The 26,451-nt window shown below is 37.7% G+C and overlaps 1 protein-coding gene across 3 annotated transcripts in view; it reads right to left on the reverse strand.

Moving 5' to 3' along the window:
• Positions 1-26,451, reverse strand: part of PTPRN2 (protein tyrosine phosphatase receptor type N2) — a 651,283-nt gene that overhangs the window by 12,576 nt on the left and 612,256 nt on the right. For all 3 annotated transcript variants that reach the window (XM_039548283.1, XM_039548281.1, XM_039548282.1), the window contains 4 exons: positions 21,880-21,999; positions 20,558-20,724; positions 14,871-14,924; positions 12,783-12,847 (listed from right to left, as the gene is read on the reverse strand). In XM_039548283.1, the coding sequence (XP_039404217.1) occupies positions 12,783-12,847; positions 14,871-14,924; positions 20,558-20,724; positions 21,880-21,999 (406 nt within the window). The remainder of the gene's footprint in view (positions 1-12,782; positions 12,848-14,870; positions 14,925-20,557; positions 20,725-21,879; positions 22,000-26,451) is intronic.

Genomic DNA, 26,451 nt, shown 5'->3' on the forward strand with positions numbered 1-26,451 from the left:
ACATCTAGGAACAAGAAAATTTACAGGACAAGAGATTAAATCAGTGGCATAGGAAAAAGTCAGCATGACTTGTTCTCTTGCTACATGAGTAAGCCTCTCTTCCTCCTCGGCCTCTACATGTTCTGCATCTATTCCCTTATTGTAACTAAAATAAATGGGTTTAAATATATATTGCTAGTCCCCTATTAAATCTCATTTTGTGATGAGGGCTTTTTTCTATTCGAGCTTAGGCTACTCTGCTTCTGTATTATGTAAATTCAGCTCACTACCACTGGCATGTGCAATAGTCTGCGGAAAGTTTTCTGGTGACAGTCACAGACAAAGAAAGAGTCTTTCAAGGCACAAAGGGAGGTAACCCAATCTGCCTTCACAGGTGAGAGGAGCTCAGTGTTTAAGTGCAGCGTGGACTTTCAACTCCCTTTGGAATTATTTTGTTGAAATCTGACACAAATTCAACACTTTCCTTTCCATGCTGAGCTTTCTCTTTAATCTGGGAGTATGAGAGTATGGCATAACATTCTACAGTGCCCAATAACATTTTATTTATGCTTTTGAGCCTTTTCAGGTGGCAAAAAATACAGCATATGCTACATGACGTGGGGAGAGAGGGATATTGCATCTAAGGACATTAAGGTCAAACCATGCTCTTACTGAGATGGCTGCAAAATATCCACACACAGCTAAGGCATTTTAAATATTGCTTATCTGGAAAGCCCACATACAAGCTAAATTTGATGCAGTGGTTTAGAGCAAAACCTGGAAGAGCTTGATCCACTGATTCCAAGGATATCCCATTATTTGAAGTGTTTTGCTTAGGCTACTAAACTATTAAGTCCAGTAATAGATGCAGACGTTACTTTTTTGTCATACAACTAATAATCTAGAGGAAGGGTTAAAAATACTAGGCTGGAGAGCAAGTGACATTTGGAAAAGAAAACAAAATATGTCAAAAAGGCAATATTTTCTGTCTTTTCTTCCCACCAAAATATATCTGTCTGCTACTGGTTTCAGAAGCTAAAGAGAGGGATAAAAGAAGAAGCATTTAAACAATAAAGAACTGTCTTTTCACCTTTTGACTGTATTTTACTCTACAGGGAATAAATTTGGGTTGCGTTTGTGACAGGCTTTTTCACAATGGATTTCATTGCTTGTTTTAAATGAACATAGGAATGTAACTTAGTGTGAGACTGAGCTAATATTGTACCAGCAGTATTGTGAGAAATGACTGTGCAATGTGCTATTTTTTTTTAAACAGAACATGCATTTGCAGTAATTCACTGTGAGCCAGATACTGCTAGCCTTCCCCTGCCCCTAGCAGCTCAGTGAGCTGGCTGAGTAAATACCTCTGAAAGCACTTCCACACCAGTGCAAGTCAGATTTTAACTTCAGTAATTAACTATCATCTTCCTAAAGGCTTGAAGCATTCACAGTGAGTGCACGGCAACCCACATCAGGAACATTAACTGGATAAACTAAAAGAAAACAAGAGAAGATGCAAGCTGAATGATATTTTGCCCCCAAGGAGAGAAGCGGTTTCTGAAGTTTAGGGTCATATCCTTCGCAACCCTCTCTCTCCCCGCAGGCATGAATGCAGGATGCACGCTGGCACTTAACAGCTGGTGCTCCTGATTAGCAGATCTCAAGGGGTTAAAATGTTTGCCCTTGGACAGTCGTGTAAGTGGAGTATCCAGCATGTCATAAAAACATGGGTAAATTCCCCCTTTTTCCTGCAATAAATAACGACCCAGCCTAATTCTGCTGCAATAGGCTCCAGGAGGTGACCAGCAGCTCACAATATTGAAAATCACCGCGAATTACCTAATGTTAGCTTTATGTCCATAATAATGAAGGCCTCCCTCTCTTCTCATTCTCCCAGCCATGGCAGGGGACCTATTTTGCTAAACACAAGACACACGAGAAACACTCCATGGAGGATGATCTCTTCCACATTGTAGCAGTACTGCTGTCACTGTGATGGCACAGGAATATGACAATGTTTGTCAAGAGGGGTAACTGCTGTAAATGTATCAGCTGGGAAGAAAAAATGAAGGCATATCATTAAAAAGTTTTTTTCAGGTTCAGCAAACTACAGAGTTTGTGCATCTGAAAATGTGCTGGGTTGGTTTTTTTTCAGTTATATGAACAATCAGCATTTGTTATATAAATGCATGAGAAGTTTTAGCTTAATTAAGGTAATCTTTGAGATTTTTATGTAATGGGCTTGAACATACACTGAAAGCAAAGTCAAAAGTTCTATTTTATTCAGTACTAATGAAAAGTGCAGTGTAGATTCTGTGAGACTGATAGAATTTTATATTAAAGCTCTGTCTTAAAAGGAATATTTTAGATTCTAGATGCTCTGAATTTTCTGTGTATTTATAAAAATAAAATGATGCTTAAATACTTCATCAAAGCAGTTATTTGTGGGGGGTTTCTTTTTAACCCAAACCGAAGAGTTTTCTTTGTGAATGTTTCACAAATACATTTCGCTCATAAATATTAAATTAAAAAGGAGTTTTCTAGTTGGGAGCAACTTTCAGATCTACTGGCATATATCCTCAAAAAGACATGATTATAACTCTGCAGAATGGCGATAAATTTGTTACATCCTAACGGATGGCTTAGTCATTAGGGGGCTATGTTTAGATAGATTTCAGTTCTCTTCCAGACTGAGACTTTGACTTCCTGCACCACTTTGGCTAAATCATTAAATTCACCCTATGTTTCACACCATCATTTATAAAATGAACCATTTTTTTTCCTACCTAATGAGTTGTTATGAAAGCAAGTCCACTAATGATTATAGGGTACTTGGACGCTAGAGAGGTGAAGACCTACATAGATCCTCTTATTTTTCTTCCAATGCCCTTTGCACCTTTCTCAGCCCTCTTTCTGTTCTCCTTGATCATAAAGTGATCGCAATACTGAATATATGAGGTAGGAGTCATACTGAGCAGTTGTTAAGGGGGGGTCCTTAGCACCTTCACCATTTCTCCTTAAGGAAATGATGATGATCTGTGTGGGAATAAGCATTTATCCCAACAGAAAAAAATGGAGTACTAGGGGAATACAGAAATGACCTGTCAAATGCCTTTCTTTTTGTAGCAGAATGTATTCAGCTTCATTCTAGTCAGATATTACCTGCCTAATGCATCTTTTTTTATTTATTATATTGTATAGATTTTGAATTAGGCCTTGAAGGGCAAAGAGACTTCTTAGCTCAGATTAAAAACTGGCTTGCTAAAATCTTGAAGGAAGAGTCCCTAATACAGTTCTTTATGCTGCTGTTGCTTGAAGCTGAAAAAGATCCAATTAATATTTGCAGGATGCTGCTGATCAGCAGCCTTTAGCCTGGGATCATGCATGGCTCAGTATTCCCAGGCAGCCAGGAGTGCAATGGAAGATTCATTTGCAATATTGTGAAACAGCAAAAATACACCTGAGAAAGAAAATAAGGGGAAACAACACAGTGCCAGTGAGGACACCGAGCTGTCTCATCACAGTGTGTCTGTGTTTAGGAAGAATACAAGTGTTTGTCATGTTTGGGTGATGGCTGCATGACTCATGTCTAAAACTGATGCGTCATGGTCAAAGCAAACGTGTGCAGCGGCTTTTCACTGCCTTTCTTCCCTCCCCATGTGAAGACTGACAAAGAGGCTTTCTTGGGTTTACTACTGGATTTTCTGGCCCTTTTCTGCATTCAGCTTTGCCACAGCAAGGGAATAGACAGTGAACTATGGAGATCAAAGGACAGACAGTAAATAGATCCAGGTCTGTCAGGAGCCTAATACACAAACATACCCATCTATACTTCTGTCTGTCATAGTGTATAGAGACAGAAGCGGGCTCTCTGGGGAGTTAGGAGGGTAAATCAGCACTCATGGACTATTACACTGTCACAGCCATGCTGTTTCCAATGTCTAATGTAGCTGGACATAGCACAGATATGCTGTAGATTTGCACATCTCCTAAAGCCCTACACGCCTCCAGCTTCCCACTGACAGCTTCTAAAGGAAGGCTTGTGTAGCTGCCCCAGCGAGCGTTTGCCCCATTGAGTACTTAATGTCGCAGCAAAACATTTAATCACACCATATGAGGGGCAAACTCAATCTGATTAAAGAGAAAAGGGTCATAACTAGGGGGAGTGTAACACCACTTCTTCACTGACCATTAGTTTTAATGGCAAAATGGTAATATTTACTAACTAGCTTAGTCTCAAAGGCCCAACCTCATCTCATCTACTCCAGCCATCCTTGAAGTTCGAATTGGAGTTAGTCATCTCCTCTCCCAACAGCTAAGAGAGAGAGGGTAAGCTCTGATGGGCAATTCATTTGCCTGAGAATTATCCTCCAGAGGTGTGTATCGTTCTCCTTGATGACTGAGGAGACCCAGACAACTAGGTTAGGTGAGATGCTTAACACTAGATGTTTTATATGTCTAAAGTTAGCTGGAATGAACCTGGGCTGAAAAGAGCTGAGTTTCTGCTCTTCATTTCTGGGCTCACAAATGCTAGAATCTGCTAAATCTTACAGTGTTTGAGATCTGTGTTTTGTGTCTGTAGCCTTCCCTATTTCCCTCACCTCCACATTTGGTGATTTTGAGGGAAATCACAAAAGAAAGGCAACATGGAATCACAGTGAAAAGATAAACCAGCAGTATAGTGTAGTGATGGCCATGGAAGTGAAAAATGTGTCGTATGAGTAACTGCTGTTTGTAAAGAAACAAGAGTATTTTCTTCCTTCAACTTGCATTGTCTAAGTGTCCACTAAATTACAAACACTTGTTAAGTATCAGAGATAAAAAAGGGAGCTGACCATCAGGTAGAAACTACAAAAATAAAAGAAATTTCCATTTGTAGTTATCCAGATTGCTGCTGCTGGACGTCTGCTCTTGGGCAGGAGGATCTTTTGATGCTTTTCATGGAAAGAGAAAAGCTTTTAAAGAAAACAAAAAAAGATTAATGTATTCAGGTTGGCATTTTCATTATAAGCTTATTCAGTCTTTGAGATGAACAAAATCTGTGTGCATGTGTGTGTAGTTAGGGATGGATCCAGCCTACACCTGAGTCAGTGAACTGTCTGTAATTTCAGACAAAATACGTAAGTGCTTCTGTGCACCTAACAACAACCCAAATTAAAATTTCATTACCTTTATTAAAAAGAAAACCAAACAAAACCAACTTCAACAGAAGTACCCAGTGGGGAAAGCAAGCATGTAAGTGGAGAAGGGAGTGCTTCAAGCAATAAAAGTGAAATAATTAAAATTATTGTGACGGTCATGCACACACAGAGTATACATTACATATATGCATTACATAATGTGTTCTTGTTTACACATTTTATATTAATACTTGAAGACTGCATGTAATAAATGTACAAATGTGATATGGCTTTGTCAGTACACAATCCAAAGGAGGGTGACACTGAAGATGAAAGACCTAGGCACAGTCTAATATTTTAAAAAATGATACAGGAAAATAATGCTTCTAAGTTTTACACTGATTTTAACAGCCTTGCAGGAATAGAAATTCACTGCCGACATGTCAGTTTTTAAGTTAATATCCTTGGTCAATGCAGAAAAACTATGCAGAAACCACTCACTGTAACTGAATGCAAATGGATGCTAATTTGAGGACCAATCCTTCCTCACTTCCACTGCGTGTGAGTATTGTCACATCACATTCTATAAACTATAGGAATTTTTTCTCTTTTACAATTAGATTCCTCCACCCTCCCCAGAAGTTAAAAGTAAAATGAATATGCCTAAATTACTACAGAAGAATTGCTAAAGAAATGGAAGGTAATGAGTTCTATTCCATATGGGGTAAAATATCCCATAATCACCTATTGTCACTCTAGAAAATACCAGTGCATACATCTAAATTCAACTTACACACGCATGTGCAGACACACACACACACATACAAAGCACATACAGAGCAAGTATTATGCATGTGCTGTTACTTCCTACTAATAGGTGTTCCTCAGGATCAGCTCCCATAGAGTTTTACACAATTTGCTTCTTTTATTATCTTTTTCAGAAACTCTTGGTAAAATACCTGAAAGGCAGTTATCTCCATGCGATGAATCAACACGAACAAACTTAGGATGTGCAAAGTTAAGATGTGCAAAAATGACATTTATGAAAACACACCTCAGTTGGCCTTAAAAAAAATCTTGAAGTCCCCTTTGGAAAATACGCATTATCTTTCCAGGAGACACAGAAGCAGCTTGCCTACATGAATCTATTAAATTGTAAGAACTACATTTTACATTACTTTCATTTTACATTGCATGTAGGTGGTAAAGCTCTCACAAGACAGTACATGGAGCGACCTGAATAAAAGAAGCAACTGTTATGGATTCATTCTTTAACAGAGTTTATCCTTAAAAGTGACTAAACTGGCCCAGCTATAGAAACTGTGGAATAACTACACTTCAGCTACCAAATTGTACCCTTTACAGCCAAAAAGACTACCACTGGTCAATTGAACACTTTGCTGCATGAGATTAGCTACTGAAAAAGAAATGGTTTTACTCTCTGTATATAAAGTTCCTTTTGCAAACATGTGCCTAGCTGCTTTCAAACTGGTAGCATAGTACTTCTGTGACCCAGCTTTTTCACTTTTCCATATCCTAACCTACCCATTGTGTGAAAAAATGCCGCCCGAATTCCTTATCTGCTTGTCTCCTCCTTAGTTTCAGTCAATGACCTCTTGTTTTCAAATTAGTCACTATCTCAAGCTGCTTATTGACATCAATACATTTCTTTCAGGGTCTTCTAGCACTCTGTGGGGACCCCCCTCGTGCCCCCTCTCCCAAGGAACAGCCCATGTCTGATCAGTCTTTCTTCACAATTCATTTCCCCAAACCCTGGATAATTAGGATTGCTTTCTACCATACTTCCCTACTCCCAATTTGCTTCCAATAAAATCCTCAGAATAGCAAACAACTCAAGAAATATGGCTCTTTTATGGTAATACCTGGCCACTAAATTATATAAAAAAGAAAAAAAAGATAAAGAAATTTTATCAATAACATGTTTGCTTTTTGCTTGAAATCTTTACATGCCATAAAGGAAACCATCTAAAAATGCAGACCATACAGCATACAGTGGGAAACATCAACCAAGAACAACTTCCCCAAGGTCATTAATCCATTTCAGAACAGAAGCTTGTAGAACATGCTACATTTTTATGTTCTTCTTATGAACTATTAATTGATGACTCCATACTGGCAATAACATGTGAGAAGCTTTAAAGTATCATATGTGCTTTTCAAAGGAAATAAACACTGTTTTAAACAGCTTTTTCTGAATAGTGAGAGTTCTCTGCTCATCTCAGGCTGGACCATGAAAAACTATCCTATACATTCCCTATACACTTCTGCATGTAGCTGGGGGCCCAGCTCTCATTGTGATTAATTATCTGCTGGGAAAGGCTGCAAGAACGAGCACTATTTGCCTAATTGTGTTTCCAGGGTAACTCATTACATAAAAGTTACAATACATAAATGCAGCTCATTTGAAAAACTGGCCTTATAACATACAATATGTTTACATGGGCACGAGGAACTTCCTTTGGAAATTGAAATAGCAGCATTTCAGATTTACATGGTTGGCATTACTGCTGTTGAGAACTGAGGCAGTCTTGTGGCTAGCACAGCAGTAAACAAAGAAAACCTCAATATTTTGGCTCTACATTTTTTTTTTGTGTTCCTAGAGATAATAATATGTCTCACTCAAATCTCAAAGACCAGCCGTGTGATTAATTCAAACTTAGACCCTGAAAACAACTATACTTTTTAGTCCTGAATTTTTCTGCTGTAAATTTTTCTCCAGAATACCATCTGTTCCTAATCCCACTTTTTGACCCTCTTACCATTAACTACCTCTAAAAAAAAAGAAAAAAGAAATCTCCCATTTACATTATACATTCTCTCAACCTCTGTATGAAATGTAGTATGTTAAATTTTATTTTCATTGGAGAAGCTGGATCCTAGGCTGAGGAAATATTCCCTCATTCACCAAAAAGCATGTCAGAAATCGTCACCTCTAGACTTGTATCAGCACAAACGAACAGTAGAATTTTCTCAGACTTTGCATAAGGACTCAAAAATAAGCAGATTGAATCCATTTTAACACGAATATGGGCAAGCATTTCCTTTCATAAAATCCTTTCAGAGAGGAGCTAACCCCACAACTTCATTATGATTGTTAAATCCACACAGCAGATAAGCAAAACCTCAGCAAGGGTTCAGATTAGCCCAAATCATTTGATCACGATGAGTCAGAAGGCGAATTAAGGAATCTTTTGTTTTGCCTTAAAATGTCACGGTATAAACTGCATCTGCTCAGGAGCTGACTCACAAGACCCTCAGACAATAGGGTAGCAGGGGCAAGGAAAGGACTTGGGGAGATAACCTCCGCAGCCAGCCCAGGTCAGAGTGTGTGTGCTCATCAATTATAATCCAAGCTTTTGAATGCAAGAGAATAAACCATTGGTTCGGCTTTGCTAAATCGAATCTTTTTTGCTGGGTTTTAGAATTTGGAAATCAATACTTTAAAAGGATTTTAAAATTCATATTCGCCTTCCCTTTGACTCATCTTGTTTCAGCTAGTTCAAACACAAGAAAATGAATGGTCAGCAAACCCTAAGCAGCTGCTGGCTGGATTAATATCTAAAAATCAAACTATTATCTACACTATCCAAGCCTCTCAGTTCAGAAAAATGAAAGTGGGAAGACTCATAATCTCATTTTTTTCTTTTTTTTTTCTTTTCTTTTTTTTTTTTTTTGGGGGTGTGTGTGTGACAAGAACACTCAATAAAAATGTCTTGCAATATATCACACTTTTAGTCACTACAAGAAGCCTGCGGGAAAGACATGAAATGAGAAAATTCTCAACTTTTCTCTAGATTGCACAAAAAGAAAAAAAACTGATCAGCTCAGCATTATTGTGAGTTTAGGGTGAGGAAAGAATATCAAGGAAATGAAATCTAAATCATCTTATCTTCCCTAGTAACAAAGGATAAAACTTGTAAATACATCAAGAATGTTGAGATTCTCAGCAGAAGTCAGCCTCAGAGAAACAGTCCCTATCAAAAATCCAGCAAGCATTGTTATCTACAAAAACAATCCATTATAATTTTCTGTATCTATTTAAATAATGAAAATGCACGTGGGCTGAACTAAATCACTTCTCAGCTTCTAACTCAAAACTAAATCTTGTCCTAAGCTGGCTGTCATGGAAATGAGAGGTGATTTGGTGACTGTCTTAAAACTGTAACACCCATGTACAAATAGTTATCATAGTCAAATAGGTATCATAGTTAAAACATGTTAAATAGTATTTAAATATGTTACTGTAAGGCCAGATTTAACACTGTTTAGTTTTCCTTATTGCTTTGATGGGTATAGGATCAGGGCCTCTACATATCACAGAATCATAGAACACCAGGTTGGAATGGGACCTCAAGGATCAACTGGTCCAAACCTTCTAGGCAACAGCACAGGAAGCTAGGAAGAAAAAAAATTACAGTAATAAACTACACGATAAATAGCTACATTAATTGTTGGAACAACAAAACAAAAGGATATACTTTGCATTGAAAACTTGCTGCTGACATGACACAGGAATTATAGCACTGGATAGACACTGCTGCTCTCTGACTATTCCAGTATCTCAGATTATTTAATGTGGCTGTTTGGAGTAAGTGCACAGATGCAGTAATTTCATGTACCGCGAGGACACTGAAATTCATTAAGAACCACCCCCAAGAGCAAATCCATCCCAGTGCCCCTGTGAGCTCTTGCACATTTTTCTACCAGCTCAATTCACCCCCCAAGTACACCACAGGAGCATTTCTGCCCTTGGTACCAACTTTTACTGTCCTGCAAGTGCCCTGAGCCAAGATGCTTTGCTTCTTTAAATTTTCGTTCCTTAAAATTCCCTTCATCAAAGGGGTTGGGACTGTCAAACTGATGTGGAAGATGTCAAGCACAAAATCCTCCCCAGCTTGATTTCTTTTCCCCTGCTTTAGGCTTTAGAAACAGGTCCCTTGTTGGTGGTTTTCAGCATCTAAAATAATGTGAGGGTTGGCAACAGCAGGATAGTAGAAGATATGAATTTATAACGTGTTTAATAGACTAAGTGTTACCACTAATTTAATGAACAGTGGAAGAAATTGTAAATGACAAAGGCATTTACAGTTAACTGTCTAAGAGAATGCAGGGAAGTAAATCGTTACATGAAAAAGGAGCTCCTTTGCCCAACCTACCCTATTAAAGACCCCACTAAAGAGCCAAGGCATTTATTGATTGCTTTCTACTTTCCCACTGCTGAAACTAAGTACTCCTCTATTTACTTTGATTTAAAAATGCATTATTGTCTACTTTCTAATAAACCAGACCGTGGAACAAGAAACTCAAATTATTCTAAGTTTATTCTTAAAAGTCCGTGGTGGTTTTTTTTTTAGCTGTGGGTTTTTTTTTTTTTTGAAAGACTGAAGGCCTTAATCCTTAAAGGCCTTTTTGAAAGAAGGGTTCCTCGATGCTGGCCCTGCAGCTGGGCCCAGATTGAAAGTGCACTTACATTTTTATGTTCAGCGCTGAAGGACTCTGAAGTTAGCCCTCGCACTGCACATAAAAGCTTTGGAAAGGGCATTCTTTGCCACTCGTGCAATTCATTCTCTAAGAAAAGGAAATGGAAAGAAAGATTTCATGTCCAGGGCTTCAGGCCTTTGATCATTTGATGAACATTGGATCCTCAACCTGGGCCTCCAGCTTCTCAGGCCAGACAAAGAGGGCCCCGGCCGCACAGGCTGGGCCGCGGCTCCCGCCCGAACAAAACCTTTGGCGGCCGCACAGTGTGACAGCCTGGGAAAGGCCCACCTCAGCAGGGCTGAGATGCCCGCTCTGCCCTTTGATCTTTCATTTAAACTCCAGCCAAAGCACCAGGTCAGGGGATTTCGCGTTGCACACCCCCACGGGCAGAGGGGAGCAGGTCAAGAACAAAATGGGGGTGACCGATCTCCAAAAAGCCCTGTGACGCCTTTCTCTGGCCAGTTTCACATGACTTGTCTGGCATTGTGAAGCTCTAAGCCCACACTTAAAATGGAATTTGACATTACATGGTACAATGGAGTCAATAAATGGCATTCTTCAGTGCTTTTACAACAAAGTCAACCCTCCCTTAAGTGGCTGAAAGCCCCGAGCTAGAAAATACTTCTCATTTACTTCCTTATGCCAATAAATTGCATATACTTTAAATCTAGTTTTCATTATGGCTTCTTACTGCTGATGGCCGAAGTGAGTGAACAAACACTTAACAAAGGTCTACAGTAATTTTATGATGTACCATTGCTTCTATTTTTAAAGTCCAGGTTGTCATGTGGCAAGTAACAAGCATTGGAAATATCTCCATATCCCTTCACAGAGCAAAAACCTATTTTCCAATGAGCATGAAAAACTAATCTCATCCCACTGAAAAATTTATTTTCAGTACAGCGCAAAGGAGAAGGCAAACATACAACTTCTTTTAGCATCAGTGGCAATTTCCACATGATGCTTGCGGGCAGAAAATTCAGTCCATGTTTGATGAGACACGTTAACAGAATCTGGAGAGAAAAAAGAAAAAAGCTAAAATCTTCTTTCTAAAGGGACCGGATGCCACCATGTCCCAGAGGACTGGAATATTCAGGATGCAACAGCAGATGACTGCAAAGCATGGAGAGTATTTTTAAACTACACATAAAAATATGTCTATGTTAGAAGAACTTCAACAAAAACTGTAAAGTGATTAGAATTCAACGAACTAAATATTGTTTCTCTCTATAAATTAGTATGTTTTTACAACTAATCCTTTTTCATTAAATACACGTGTGCATAATGCCAGATGTAGCTTAAGAACTCAGGTTAAGAGTCAATAAAGGCAAATTTCTTTTTGTTTATTTGGTCAGGTTTACATGCCCACTCTCACCCTCCTTCCTTCTGAAGACAGTATCAGCGTTAAAAATTCGTTTAGTTCTAACAAAGATTATTTCAGGGTATTTCAAGTGCTTCCCACCATGAACAATTTACCAATCAAGAAAAAATAAAGGAATGGTCCCACTCTCTAGAGAATCTATAGATTGTTCATTTTAAACAAACAAAAGTTTATGTTTAGTTGACAGATTATTTCCCACGTCATAAAATTATGTATCACAGATGAGACTTCTAAGAAACAGAAAAGTTAAATACATTGTTCAATATCAGATAGTGCCAGAACTGGGAATGGAGACTTATTTTCAGTCCTCTGTTCTGTTCACTACAGTCTTTTTCCTTCTAAGAAACAAATCTGTGCCAGACATGAGGCCCTGTCTGGCATCACCACCTCTACACACTTTGGTGGCAATGGGCAGCTCCAGAAAGGAAAATAATCACATCTTACCATCATGGTGGGGTGACAAGGGGACCAGGCAACAGACATGACACAGCCCGGGACCCAGGTCCTGTAACCACTAAATTATGATTTTGCAGCCCCAAGGCATCTCTTCTGAAAGCTGAGGTAACTATTTTAAATGATAAATTTAAAAATTCAAATACTTCTCAACAGCACAAACACACCTCTCATTCAAAAAGCATTTGTGTTAGGTATGAAAATAAACTACAGAACATTCAGGAAAGAGTACCATTTGCCTCTAATTTATTCTCAGATTTTCTGTGAATATTGCTCCCCCACTGTTGTCATGGCAACACAAGCACATCTTTCAGTACCGAGGAAGTAACAAGCCTTTCGATTCTCACCTTTGGCCATTTTATTGAGAACCATGTCAATTAGAATGTAGGTTCCACTTCTTCCCGCACCATCGCTGCCAACAGAAAAGGAAAAAGAAAAAATAAAACCTATCAATGTGCATCTAGACTCAACATGAAGGTACCTGCCCTTACTGTTATAGTGTACACATGGTGGGTGAGGAGAGAATGAGGGGTTAAAGGAGGGTACTGAGAGGAGAGAAAGCTTAAGAGAGAAAGAATAAACACAAGCTGGTCGTGGAAGATTAACTACTACCCTGCATGGATAACAGGGCTTTGTTTTGATTTTTTAAGCCAAGTTTTGTTTATGCAAGAAAAAACATTTTAAACAACAGTGGAAAACCCTAAACCAGGATACCATTTCTGTCCAAAAAGTGGACATACAGTGATCTTACTGTCACTCATGTATGAGATCAAGAACTCAGAGTAACTTTGACTAGAACATTATCCAGAACAGTCAAAAATGCCACAGATTGCATTTGAACACAGTGGTCAGAAGGAATGCAGAGACCTGTTCAAGAATATTTGACTTCTGAGGACTACACTTTCTTCACTATATGAGTGGTTTGTTTTTTCTCTGTACCTTTTCCTTTATTTCTTCCCTAGTAGCAATGACCAGAAAAAATATTATCTTGTAAGTCCTAAGAAATAGCTTTAACTTTTGTTTATCAGTAACCATTCCTCAGAGATGTGAGACCAAGCCTCGGGAGAAGAAAAGCTCCTTAATCTGAATGCAGCTTGTGTCCCTTTCAGAGAGCAATGTGTAATTGCCAGCATGATGCTCTTTTAGAGCTGCTGTTAGCAAACATAATTAAGACTTTAAGTAAAAGCTTTTTTTCTTTCCCTCCCCAAAATTTTTACAAAGGTGCATGTGTGACCCATTAGACTGGTATGTAGTTTTAATAATTAAACCATTATTTTTATTGATAGCTCAATTTGGGTACAAGAATTAACAGAAGGAAAAATAATAGAACAGCACGAAGCGCGTTATTGCATTCTGTTTACAGGCAGACTATGAAACAATTTCTGTAGACAGAGATTTTTTTCTTTCAGTCACTAGATCGCTGTTTAGAGAAAAGGAGCTAGTGGTGATAAGTTTTTTTTTTCTCTGTCTATGGAGGGAACAAAGACACAATCTTATTAGTTAAGCTGAATAATGAGAGACAAGACAGCAATCAGGCTCAATAAAAACAAAAACTGCTGAGCTCATGGTAGATATTTGCATCCATCACAGTAAGGAAAGAGCAAGAAACTTGAAGGCTCTTCATTGTGCATCAAATCGTTTTTTTCTCAGGTTTCCTGAAGGCAATGCAGACAAGCCCCCCCTTGGAGCATTCAGCTCCTTGCATCCTCACTTGGCTGAGCCACACGTGAGAAACATGTCCCCTCCCTCCTCCCTCCCATCCAAAGTGAAGTGCCGCATGGCAAACATCCTGCCTCTTAGCAGGGCTGTTTTGCTGTCTTCATTATCTACAAGGATATTTTTGATAAATAAGAGCAACATTTTCCTTATAAGTCAGAACCTCCAATGGCAAAACCCAACATTACTGTTATTATGGCAAACTTTTCCACTGAACTGCCTGACTGCTTTTGTGTGCATCTATCACATTGTCAGGCCTAAAAATACTCTTAAAGGATTACTCAATCTCTGGACAGGTTTCTACTCCCTGAGATTGCTCTCTTCTTACCATAATCTCTAAAAACAAGCAAAGAAGAAATAAAACATAATTGAGTGCAACTAAAATAAAGCAGACTAAATTGGGAGGGCATGCAAAGAACATCTATAATTTTGAAGGAGATGTATGAAATTGAAGTGCTACTTATACCAGAAAGTGTGGCCAGACATTGTTAAGTCATGGCTCAACATCTACAAAATCAGTTGAAAGGATAATTTTATTATGAAAACAGATCCTAAGTATTAAATAGCATTAAAACTCAGTTGAATTATACTTAACACTTTTAGTCTACCTCACTGTTTAGTGATTCAAGTAAAGCTTTAATTTGCCCACTTTGTTCATATCTATGTTAAATTCTTACACATACAGATCTCTCTAAAGCTATTTTAAAAATTGTACTTGCCTGCAATGAACAACTACTGGACAAGAGCGACCCCTGTAGCACTTGTTTACTTTTCTGAAATAAAACAGACACAAAAAATTAATTAAGCATATTAGATACTGTTTCTTTAGCCAACTGTCAAAAATAAGCAGTAAGAAAACACAAATATTGCTGTCTTTAAAGAAATACTCAGGTTGATAGTTTCCTAATAAAACAAGCTGTTTGGTAGGTAATCTTGTTTAAAGCTTGATTCTGCTTTGCTGCCATAGAAATCCCAGAAAACATTCCATTATTACTAGTGTCTGGGCAAAATAAATGAGCTATTTTCTCAAATGGTTCATGTCTTAGCTCCAAAATGAAGATTATCTTGAGATGCTTTAATTTTGAAACAAACTTTGAGTTCGTGAGCTTGCTCAAAGAAATATCAAGGGGCATCAAACTGAATACAAAATTAAAAAGGCTATCCCACTACACTTTGTACAATGTGTGCTGATTTGTAACACCACTTCTTCCCAGAAAGGCAAATGCCAAATCTCCTGAAACGCTTCTTAAAAATTCTAAAATGTAATCTTATCATAGTAAAAATAACTAAACCCATCAGTAAGCTTTGGGTCTACTGCTTTGGTTCAACTGCAAAAGGGTTATATATTTAATATTTACACCTTGTTGTCTTCAACAGTGTCCTGGTTAAACATTCTCAGTGGCAAGAGAATATATGTGAAATCAATCAATAAAAGTATAGCCACAGAACAGGTCAGCTGATATGTAAACTCAATGAAGGAAATAACTAGTGCTGAAGCAAACCAAGATACTCAGTCTAAGAATAGAGCCCACAAAATTGGTTTAAATCTATTTAAATTGCCTCAGAAAAACCAAAATCCCAAGCCCTCTCTTTTGCTCTAGGATATATTTTGCATGTCAAGTACGTTACAGGCCAAAAACCCATAAAATATGCACACATATGTTAACAAGGCAAGATGAATAAAGGCTAAAATGGGAAAGCATTGCTTCAAGAAATCAAAACCTTTCATTCAAATTATTTGATGAGATGTTTGAGTTTACTGGAGCTAGAAGATGTCCTATAAAATCATTTCATAGGGCAGCCTCCAAGGGGTGCCCAGACCCTCTAATAGGCCTCAGCTCAGTATAAGTGCTACACAGGATCCTGATCACTAAACTGAAGGGAGCTGCTGAAATTTGACAACAGTGGTGTGATGTTATTATGAATTTTAAAGCATAACTAACCTACTGAATCATTTAGTTCTTGGCTGTTCATCTATTCACTAACATCTGTGCTGTGAAAACATGCACATATCTTTAAACACTGCTTACAGTATAGCCTGAAGATGCCTAAACTTCTGACAGGGTGTTGGGATACCTGGAACTCAACCCAAACAGGCTATGGACGTATTGGTGATATCCTATGAAACCATGTTTTCACATTCTTCTTTTTGTTACTTATGATTCTAACCAAACTTGACAACAATATTAAGTTCTTGTAGGGATTCCCTTTAAACATTTGAATTCAGGAACTTTTCACCATTCTTACTCTCTTGCTTACCTATGTAAATCATACTTGCAGAGACATTCTGTCTCTATTTATATTCCCTAGATGTAAGTAATTAATGCAGTAGAACAATGTTCTTATTAAATGAGTGGTAAGCCATTGAGAAGAACATGACTTCAGAAGTTAAATGGACCATTTATATGTCCATAAATACATCTATATGCAGGTAGTACGAAGCAAAACTTCAATGACTTGGGCTGCAGCAGTTTTCACATGAATGAACCATTCAATTCTTGATGGTCAGATCTTGAGGATCAGCTCCTTCTATATGATATAAAGCCTGGTATTGATTTTTTTTTTTTTGTATTGTATAGTAAATTATATTTGAAATGTCTGTACCAACACCTGATATAGTCAACCTGCATTCCCCAACTTGCAGCTGGTCACTCTCCCCCCACCCCTATCATGTGCATTAGTAAAGAGCTGTTTTTCCATTTATAGTATTAAATAAAAGCTAATCACAGCAGAGGGGTATTTACCGTTTCTCTTTCTGCTTGTGTGGCTCCTTTGTTCCTAGTGTGGCACCACTAATATGATATCTGCATGTTGTGACTAGCCATCTACCAAAGTCCTAATATAATTTCAATGACAAACTCAATCTAAATCTATCAGACCTCTCAGTAAATCAGACAGCCAGAGACACGTTAGGGAAAGACACCTTATGTTTGTCAGTTTTATTGAAGGCGTTTCAAACATTTTCATTATCACACATTTCAGAAAACACATTAAAACAAAGGATTTCAATCCAGCTGGTTCATAGCTTTGTCTATATATAGCTTATGAAAATATTTAGAAGTGCAGCAACATCTCATTTCATTCTTAGTTCTGGCTAATGAGAGTGAGCTGAAAATTCATCAGTAAGCAAGGTTCTTGAATGTTGAAGAAAATATATATTATATATATATATACAAATACAGGAAGAATTAACTTAGAAAGAATGATTAGTAATACAAACCAACCCTTGGCTCATTGAGTGAAAAAGAAATCATCATGCAAACCATCAGCAAGCAAAGGTCAGAGGTCGTTAGAGGCTCAGAAAAGGGGTTTCCCACATTGTCCCTGCAGCAGAGTCACAGTTTCCAATGATCACTTTTGTGACTATGCAACTGGGCTCATATTACTAGCTGCAACATCACAAAAATGACACTGGCAACCGCTAATTAGCTGGCAAAATAAGAATTTGTCCATTTTTAAAGTGAGCAGTGTTAGTAAATGCCATTGCACACAGCGAGAAGTGATAGCATAATAGATATATATTTTAAGCAAAGCCCTCACATGTGATACTAATTATCTTTTAGCTTAGCAGTCCCTCTTTAAAGTGTAAATGTGCTCCCTCTGGGCTCAAGAAATATTTAATGACACATATCAGTGCATGACTAACAAGCTAGTCCAGAGCAATAATGATTGGTCTATTGTTCAAAATGAAATTAGGACTCCAGAAGCATTTAAAACTGACCAGTGGTTTCCGTAGTAGCCTCACCTCTCAGGGACTGTCTTTTGTACAGATTTGCAAAGTGTATATAGAATAATCTCTTTTTGGCAATTTATTCCTACATTATGAAAGTATGATAGATTATTCAACAAGGTTTAATGTATCTGCTAGATGCAAAATCATCTAAATCACTGTTTGATACATAGTAAGAGAAATGTAAGCTTTCAGTTTTCAAAGAGACTTGCAAAATTTACTTCAATAAAAATTTTAAGGTCCATAATTCCACAGACTCTGGGCAAGGTAATTTTGGGAATCCAATTTTTCTTGGTGATGAATTATAAAAAATAGAGGGTTGGTTATGTATATGCTTAATTTCATATATGTATGTGAATATATAAATATACACACATATCCATATATATATACAAACACACTGAATGCACATAAAAACATAGATAAGATTAAAAGAAATGAGAGCAGCCCCTTCCTAGCACTACTCTACTAAGAGTATGCTAGCACTGTGAGACATTTTTCTGGGGGCTTTATGACTCAGCTGTCGTAATCCAGCAGAGTTTGTACTTTAAATAGAAAGCTTCAGGTGCAAAACATGTATTGTATAAATGAATTCCAAATACATTATTTTAGCAATAGTGCATTAGGTTTTTTGTCATTAAAAGAGAACAAAAAAAAAAAAAAAAAAAAAAAGGAAGATCAGATGACCAAGAAAACTGAGATTCATAGACCAGCTATTGTGCATGCCAAAATTCCTTTTCAGGTGGAATTTTACTATGCATTCAGTACTATGAGTTCATTGTACAAAATCTGCACGTAGCAAATGATTACAGTACCCTACACTGGACTGTGAATACATGTGAAATGAACACTCAGAATTCAATTAAATCTTAACAGGTTCATTCCCATACTGGCTTAAAATACAAAGAATGGCAGCTCCACTACTTTTCTCAGCTAGTTATCATTTTTCTTTTTCAAAGTATTGCACAACACTTCTTCAACACGGCTATTTAACCCTTACACAATGTCACTCTAAGAAGCACTTTCTTGGCGATGTGAACTGTGACTTACTGTAGATCTAATCCTGCAGCTCACGCAGGGACCTCAATCCTTACTGAAACTAGTCAGAGGCGAGGTGCTCTGAACTTCAGATGTCCTGGCTGTACAGGCTCATTTATGCTCTAGTTAGAATTGCTAACAGATTTCCCACTAACTTTGAAAAGAGCAAAGCCGGACGCTGCACTGGCTCTGTGCTGCAGCCTCACACAGCTTAATGGAACCGATTCACAATTCTCACTACAGAAATTCACTACAGGCAACTTCCTCAGTACCACAAGCAAAGGGAAATCAACCTACAAAAATCATATTAAAGTTGAACCCAGAGAAGAAAACCTTGAAAATTCAATTACAATTTCAACTCCATCCTATGGCTGCGCTTCCTTGCTCCACTACCGCTTTTGTGTTGCGACTCTGTAGTGTATCCTTACATCCTCACCTAGCCACAGCTCCAAGTGACTCAGAGCAGCTGCACTCCATTACCTGACCTGCACCGTGTGAGATGTCTCTCTGCTTTGAAAAGCCTTGCAATACGTACAAGAATACTGAGTGGATGAAGGGCGGCATTTAGTCCTAAGTTTTTAAGGGTAAAATTTTGTCAACAGACAACTGTGCAACCAGCTCCTGTTGGCTGTATGCCAGCTTCTCCCCTCGGGTGCAGATGCACAGCTTCGACTGGCATCAGTCAGAGCTCCCAGCACTCATTGAAAGAAACAAGTTTGGACCTTTTGAGCACTGAGCCCCTTATAATCACTTCGGGGGGTTGTAGATAATACTGTAGAGCAGAGAGAAGAACACGCGATCCCACAGGCCGCTGGTGGATTGAGCACCAACTCCCCAAACCTCCTGAAGATTCTTTTCATTAGTCATAAGCGCATCGCTGTGGATTAGCTGGTGCACGCTAACACCTACACGTGATGCACTGGGCACGGTTTGCAATCAAATGAAGATTATTTCGCTCCAGTATTTATCATGCATGGCTTTAATTTTCAAATTAAAATTTAGATAGGCGCAGCAAACATTAGAGAAGGTGGCAAGGACTTTCACAGCTTTTGCCTTTGTATATTTGTATTTTAAAGCCACACTGACTCTCTTTAAAGTTCCAAAGGGTACACTTTGTCAACATTTTCATCTGCTTTTTCAGACTTCCACCTTCCTGCAGCCAAAGGTCTACAGACCTCACTGTTGGATCCTTATGAGCAAATGGTCCCATGGGAATGACGCTATTGCCATATGACTCCATTGTGATTCTTTTTTTCAAGCATGCTCATTCTTCCTAATTTATTTGTGAGAGTCCTGAAATAAGGATCTTAGGGGAGCCACACAAAAAGCCTGGAAGTTGCAGAATGGATAAATACTTGAAAAACAAAGAAATACAGAAGCACTGAAGATTATACAAAGGGAGGAAAGATGTCGATCTCTAAATGGGAAACGAAGATGTCTTAAACCCAGGCAACATCTCTGTGTGAGGAAACACTAAACATCAACCTGCTGAAGATACTTCTGTTAGTTTAGCATTGTGGCATCACAGGCTGAGGAGCCCCCTTTCAACCCAAAAATCTTCGAAGGAGAAATAAAAGCACTAGTCTAGTTCCTCAGATCTGTATCGTTTTAAATGAACTGCCATACTTTGTGCTTTACCTGCGGAAATCCAGAAGTGATCTGGTGGAAGCAGGAACCCTCTGATCGTTCCAGCTGAGGAAGTGGAACTGCGTCACTGTGCGGGTCTCGTTCGTCTGAAGGTTCTTCAGGTAGAAGCTCCTCACGAGGAAATCCTCGCACCAGATGTGCTCAGAGACAAGATTTACCTACACCCACAGGAAGGAACAAATGGAGATCAGCAATTTTGGTTGCAAGTCACGTCTTCAGGATTGCAGGTGTAAGATTTCTGGGATGAAGGAACTGCATGAAAATTTTATTTTTATTAGCAAATTGGCCAGTATGGGGAAAAAAAGAAAAAATTGATTTAGCAATCAGTGTAGCTGTCAGGAAGGGGTTAGCTGCCATTGCTATTGAAAAGATAAGAAAAATTTTGACAACTTTAATGCAAAGTGAAATTTCACTAAATTTAATATTTATAACATTATGTGAATACAAAAGATATTTTGTATTGAAAATGTGTTAGACTGGCAGTTGCTTTCTTTTCATAAATGCCCACAAATGCATCACCCAAGCCACTCTCAGAGGTCTTAAAAATCTGAGTTGAATTCACATGAGAAGTGAAAATTCAGTTTCTTTTGCTATGAAGGAAGATAAGCATTAAAAAATGCAGCTTATTTACAGAGCTCATCTTTTCAGAAAATGACTTTATTCCCATTTTAGTTTAAATAACAGTATTTCTTCACAAGTTCTCCACATTTCTTCATATTTGGCATTGTGGTATTATTTTCTTCCTCTACACAGCTTGACCACTGGAAAAATCTGACAGTCATTGTCAATGTTGAATTGCAACAAAACTCATGATATGATATTTTGGGCTAGAAATGCAAAGCAGAAAATAAAAATATATATTTGTTGTTGTGACTGAGGCAAGAGATAAAAATAGATAGGATTAATTACTACAGCAATATAGAGGTTTTTCTACAAGGATTTACATATGGCTATCCTAAGGCAAAATTATCTAGTACCAAAAATACTATTTTCCTGTAAAATATAAATACAAATACATGCTTTCGATGTCAACCAGTTGCAAAAACATTCGAAATGCAAAAATTATTGTCCCTTTTAATATTGCAATATTTCACTCATTATTTACTGTATTTTATTCAGTGGAAACTACCTTGCTGTTAAAGCTGCGCTCCAATTTATTTGCGAATGTGAAACTACTCGAAGGCACACCAAGTGTATTTCAGAGTCCTCCGCTCGACCTCCAGGTTAGATTGCCTCCAACACCATTCTGCCCCGCATGGAATCAGCCCCTGCACTTACTGTCACGTTTGCAACCAGATATTTTGTGTAGGTACCTCGTAGATGTGGTAGAGGTTTGACCCTTCGTCTGGCCAATAGTGGTAGCACTGTTTGACTCCGTTTTCCACGAGGGGTGTCAGCATGACAATAACGACACAGCCGTTCTCCCAGACCATCTGCAGACAAAGAAAGACACCGTGGCCACATTGTGACTGCCTAATTACTGCGTGACATGTATAATTACTGCACTCAGACACACAATCAAAATTTATTCCATTCACAGAAAATTTATTTCATTTTCATTAGACACTTTTACTCTGCAGCTGCTTTCAAATCCCTGAATAAACTGGCACCATATTTTGCAGGCGTCCATGAAATATTAAAGAATTTCCTGTGATTTCAATTCAGGTCATCCACAAAAACTCTCCTTGCTCCTGGTACTGTGTTCAACCGCTTTTCTGTCAAACTTTTAGATCCACTAAAGGAACACTGAATGGTGCTTGCAGAACACCCATCTATTTAAGATTTGATATTTAACACCAAAGCAGCACAGACTTACTAAAGTCACATGTTCTGAAACCCGTTTGTGTTCTCAACCCCACGTCTTTTTTCAGTTTGCCAAGTAGCAAAAGCCATTAAAATGCTGCACTGCTGGAACAATCATAAAAGTTGCATCTGAACAACAGTAATGAAGAAAAGGCAAGAAAAATTCAAAGCAAATCTGTTTTTCCAGGAACATTTTGGGTGGAAAAATCATCCCTCCAAATGCACATTTGTAAAAGATTCGTTGCAAATGTGCATTACTTTCTTTTTCCTTCTTTCTTTCCTTCCATTTTTGCTATGTTTTCTTTCTTCCTTTTTCCTTTCTTCTTTTTAATTTTCTTTTCCTTTTAATTTTCCTTTCTCTTTCCCTCTTTTCTACTTTATTTTTCTTTCATTATTTTTTCTAGTTCTGTTTTCCTCTTTTACTTTCCTTTTTTTTTTTCTGGAGGTAGAAGGAAAATCCAGCTTGTGCTGCAGACAGTGCACTCACAGAGCACAGGTACAGCAGGAACAGAGGAAAAGAGAGTATCTTCACTGCCAGCATGATCACTTAATAATTTAGACCAGCCACAGAATAGGATACAAGAATCAAGCACATCCTCAACTAAAGGATTTGTGGATGTCTCTCAGAAACAGCAAACAAGCAGAGTTGCTCTGGTCTGGCATATCTCTGTTCCAAACACAGCCCATGGCTGAACAAAAAGGCTCCTATGAATTAATACCAAGCAGCATAATCACTAAAAACTGTTATTATTATGCTGTACATTGATGTTATATTTGCATACAACATTCATTGTCTTTTTGCTAGCATATAAAATTACTAAATGAAGAGTAAACTGCTCTTTTTGTGAAGGGTTATGTTTATTTCACAGAAATATTTATAAGCAACTGTATTGACATGTAAATTTTGTCAACAAAAAAGGCCTTTGTCTAAACTGTGCAAAGATGAGATGATACATTCAATTCAAGGATTATTTTTTTTAATTACATATCAAATAAAAAGGTTTCCCATTCATGGATAATGATGTTGTCTTCTCTTTTAAGAATAGCTTGCATATAGAGAAACAAATAACATTTTTCTTCCCTTTTTTCATTTTGTGACATAATTAAAACAACTTTTAAAACTGGCTTAGAATTATTTAGAGAAATGAATCTAGGGTTTACACAGAATAGAGTTATTTATCATTTTGAAAAGAAGGGGGGTAAAAAAAATACAGTGGAATTTAAAAAGAATCTTTTTTTTCTTTTAACCCCTTAAAAAGGTTTTTAAAATAAAAATGTCTGTAATTTCCTCGTCCTCATGTTAAAACCTCACAATGCCACAAAACCATTTAAACATCCTTTAAAATTATAGACACTTTACAGACAGATGTATATTTATTGTTTTTATCTTTTTTGTACTGCATTTGTTTCAGGCCACAGCTGGAAACCTTCTTTATATGTAAGGAAGATGATACAGATTTCATTCATTCTAATGTAGTTTCACCTTTTTCAGCCAGCAATCAGACTAAGATAAGAATTCAAAACATGCATCTTACTTTAAAACTAGCCCCACTAAATCAGTACTTTCATCACATAACGATTTAATGTGCCTCTAGAAGGTATAGAAGCTCATTGAAGCCATTACGAAAATGAGGAGAAACACAGTTTTTATGAGTGTAATAAAAATACAATGATCTAGACCATAAACTAATCATCGAGCACTCTGCTTGTGCCACCCAAGTGTAACATTATAAAAGCCCACTCATTTAGAGAGGAATCCTTACAGTTTGGCAACCCTGTTCATTGGTTCAAAGACAGAGCATTTCATTAGAGAGGGGCTGTCTGCATCTCTGAAGATTTCATTAAGCATAAATCCAAATGAAAGTTAATTTAAACAAACAATTTCAAAGTTACTCTGGGGTATAATATTTCTTTTAGGTCATTGTGTGAAAAGTAGAAGTCAAATCTACTAAATCAAGAAGGCAATACAATCTAGTGCCTTCATTCCTGTTACAAGCAAATGTCCCTGAATCTCCTGTGTGTACCATTGAGATGGGATTTTCACTAAGGCTCACAGCCTGTGACTGGAGGACTACAGCATTTTCTTTGTTTCCTTGCTAACTTAAATATTGGAACATCAGGCTGGTATCTGTATTTCATTCTAAATAACGCAGAAGCAGGATGAGTCAAAGGCAGTTCACAGAGTTTTACGCTGTCATCTGTTCACCTCCCCATCTTTAAGCAGTTGATGGGACTTTCAGAATCTGCATCTCCCAGCACTTCACACTTGGCTGTGTTCAGTGTCCAGACATGTCCACAAACTAGAAAGTGGCCCCAAGAATGTGTCTTGGTAAAGAAAGAACAGGTAGCCCAGATCTGGTCTGCACAATTGCAGCACAGCCTCTGGAGAAGCGCCTGTGGTTACCAAAGAGACTTTTCAGCTGGACTTGGAGGAAAAAGTGCAGTTCCAAATATGAAGTAATTCACATATTTCTGAACTTTGTATGCTTGCACAATGTGATAGAAGAATAAAGAGAACAGAAGCTTTTCTTTTTACGTAGAGCCCAGCAAAATTAAGCCTTAGACTCTAAGTGCCTACAAAAACTAAATATATTTCTATATATACATTATATAATATACACATGTATATATTTGCAATATATAAAACTAAACTTATTTAAATCACTTAGCACAGGCAGGTTCCTGTTTGTAATTTATGGTAATACTGTCAGTAGAAGAAGAAATGTTGAATGGAGTGCTGTGAATGGGAACGATAAAGCCCGAGTTCTGTACAGGAGCTCACTGCAGAGCCTGCAGTGTATTCTTTGCTGAAAAGGGAGGACACTGCAGAGTTTTATGTGACATGTCCACCTTCAGCCTGTAGGCCTAGAGAGTAACATAGTAATGATCTTTAATGAGGTTCTGCTATATGTATCATTCTAAGAACACTCCTTGGACAAGAAAAACACCATCCTATTCCATTTTCTGCAAATTAAAGGCTGAATCCCACAACCCAAAGATAAGCAGAGCATTCAAGATCCTCAGAATTTCCTGTTGATGAAATCCACCAAGTGTAGAGACCTCATGCTGTGGTTATCCAGCACTGCCAGCCCCATACAAAGGGCTTCCACATTGGGATGAATTATATTTAGTAAGAATTACTTGAAAAGGAGCACGGAATTGGTTTTTCATGTAATGAGAAAAACAAAGTCACAAATAGCAGAATCAGTGTTACAACACTGCCATAAATCTGATAAAACATCACTTTTTGATAGCTTATACTTTAAAATGTCCTTGTTTACTAGCTTGTAAATAAAATGGTTAATATGAACCCCCTTTTTTTTCCAGACACTTCATCAATTTGAAGCTTCTTTTTATAATAAATGATTCTCCCCAAACTTCTTTTTTCAGTCATTTTTGTCATTTTAGTGATGGGGAAATGATAAGATATGAGCTTTGCCCAGACACTCTTCATTTAATGGAGACTAGTGGAGAAGTTTCTAAAATGCAATGACTTAAAAGTAGAAAATAGATGGGATAATAATTTAAATCCAGCCAGTTCACTAAATATAACATGCTAATCACACCACCTGCTTTCTGGGAGAGACCTCCAGCAAACTACAGAATTTACCTTTTCAGTCTTTTAGGCTTGCCATACAATTGGTATAATTGGTAAACGCAAGGACTTGGAAAAGCAGATGAACCACCAAACAGAACCCAAATAATTTCTAATGATCAAAACTCAACATGAATAAACACAAGTCCTAAAGAAACAACAAAGCAAGGCAATAACCCTTGTTGCATCAGATAACATTAATCCCATTACATATTGTGAAAATAATTAACTCAGCTGCGACATCACAAGCTTTAAAAAAAATGGGGATCTTTTAACTGAAGAAAAAAAATTGGGTTAAATTTAGATTTTTGTTATCAACTAGAACTTCACAACGTATGCCAGTCAAAAAGTCATACAAACTGTTTTTGTGAAATATTTGTTTGTAAATGATATAATTTTAATATGAAATGAGTCAAATCTGGCAAGGTCAGAATTGTCATTAGCAAGATCATAACTGTGCCTGACAGTTAAGGAAATCTGTAGGTTG

The sequence above is a fragment of the Corvus cornix genome, chromosome 2, assembly GCF_000738735.6.
Source record: "Corvus cornix cornix isolate S_Up_H32 chromosome 2, ASM73873v5, whole genome shotgun sequence".
NCBI lineage: Eukaryota > Metazoa > Chordata > Aves > Passeriformes > Corvidae > Corvus > Corvus cornix.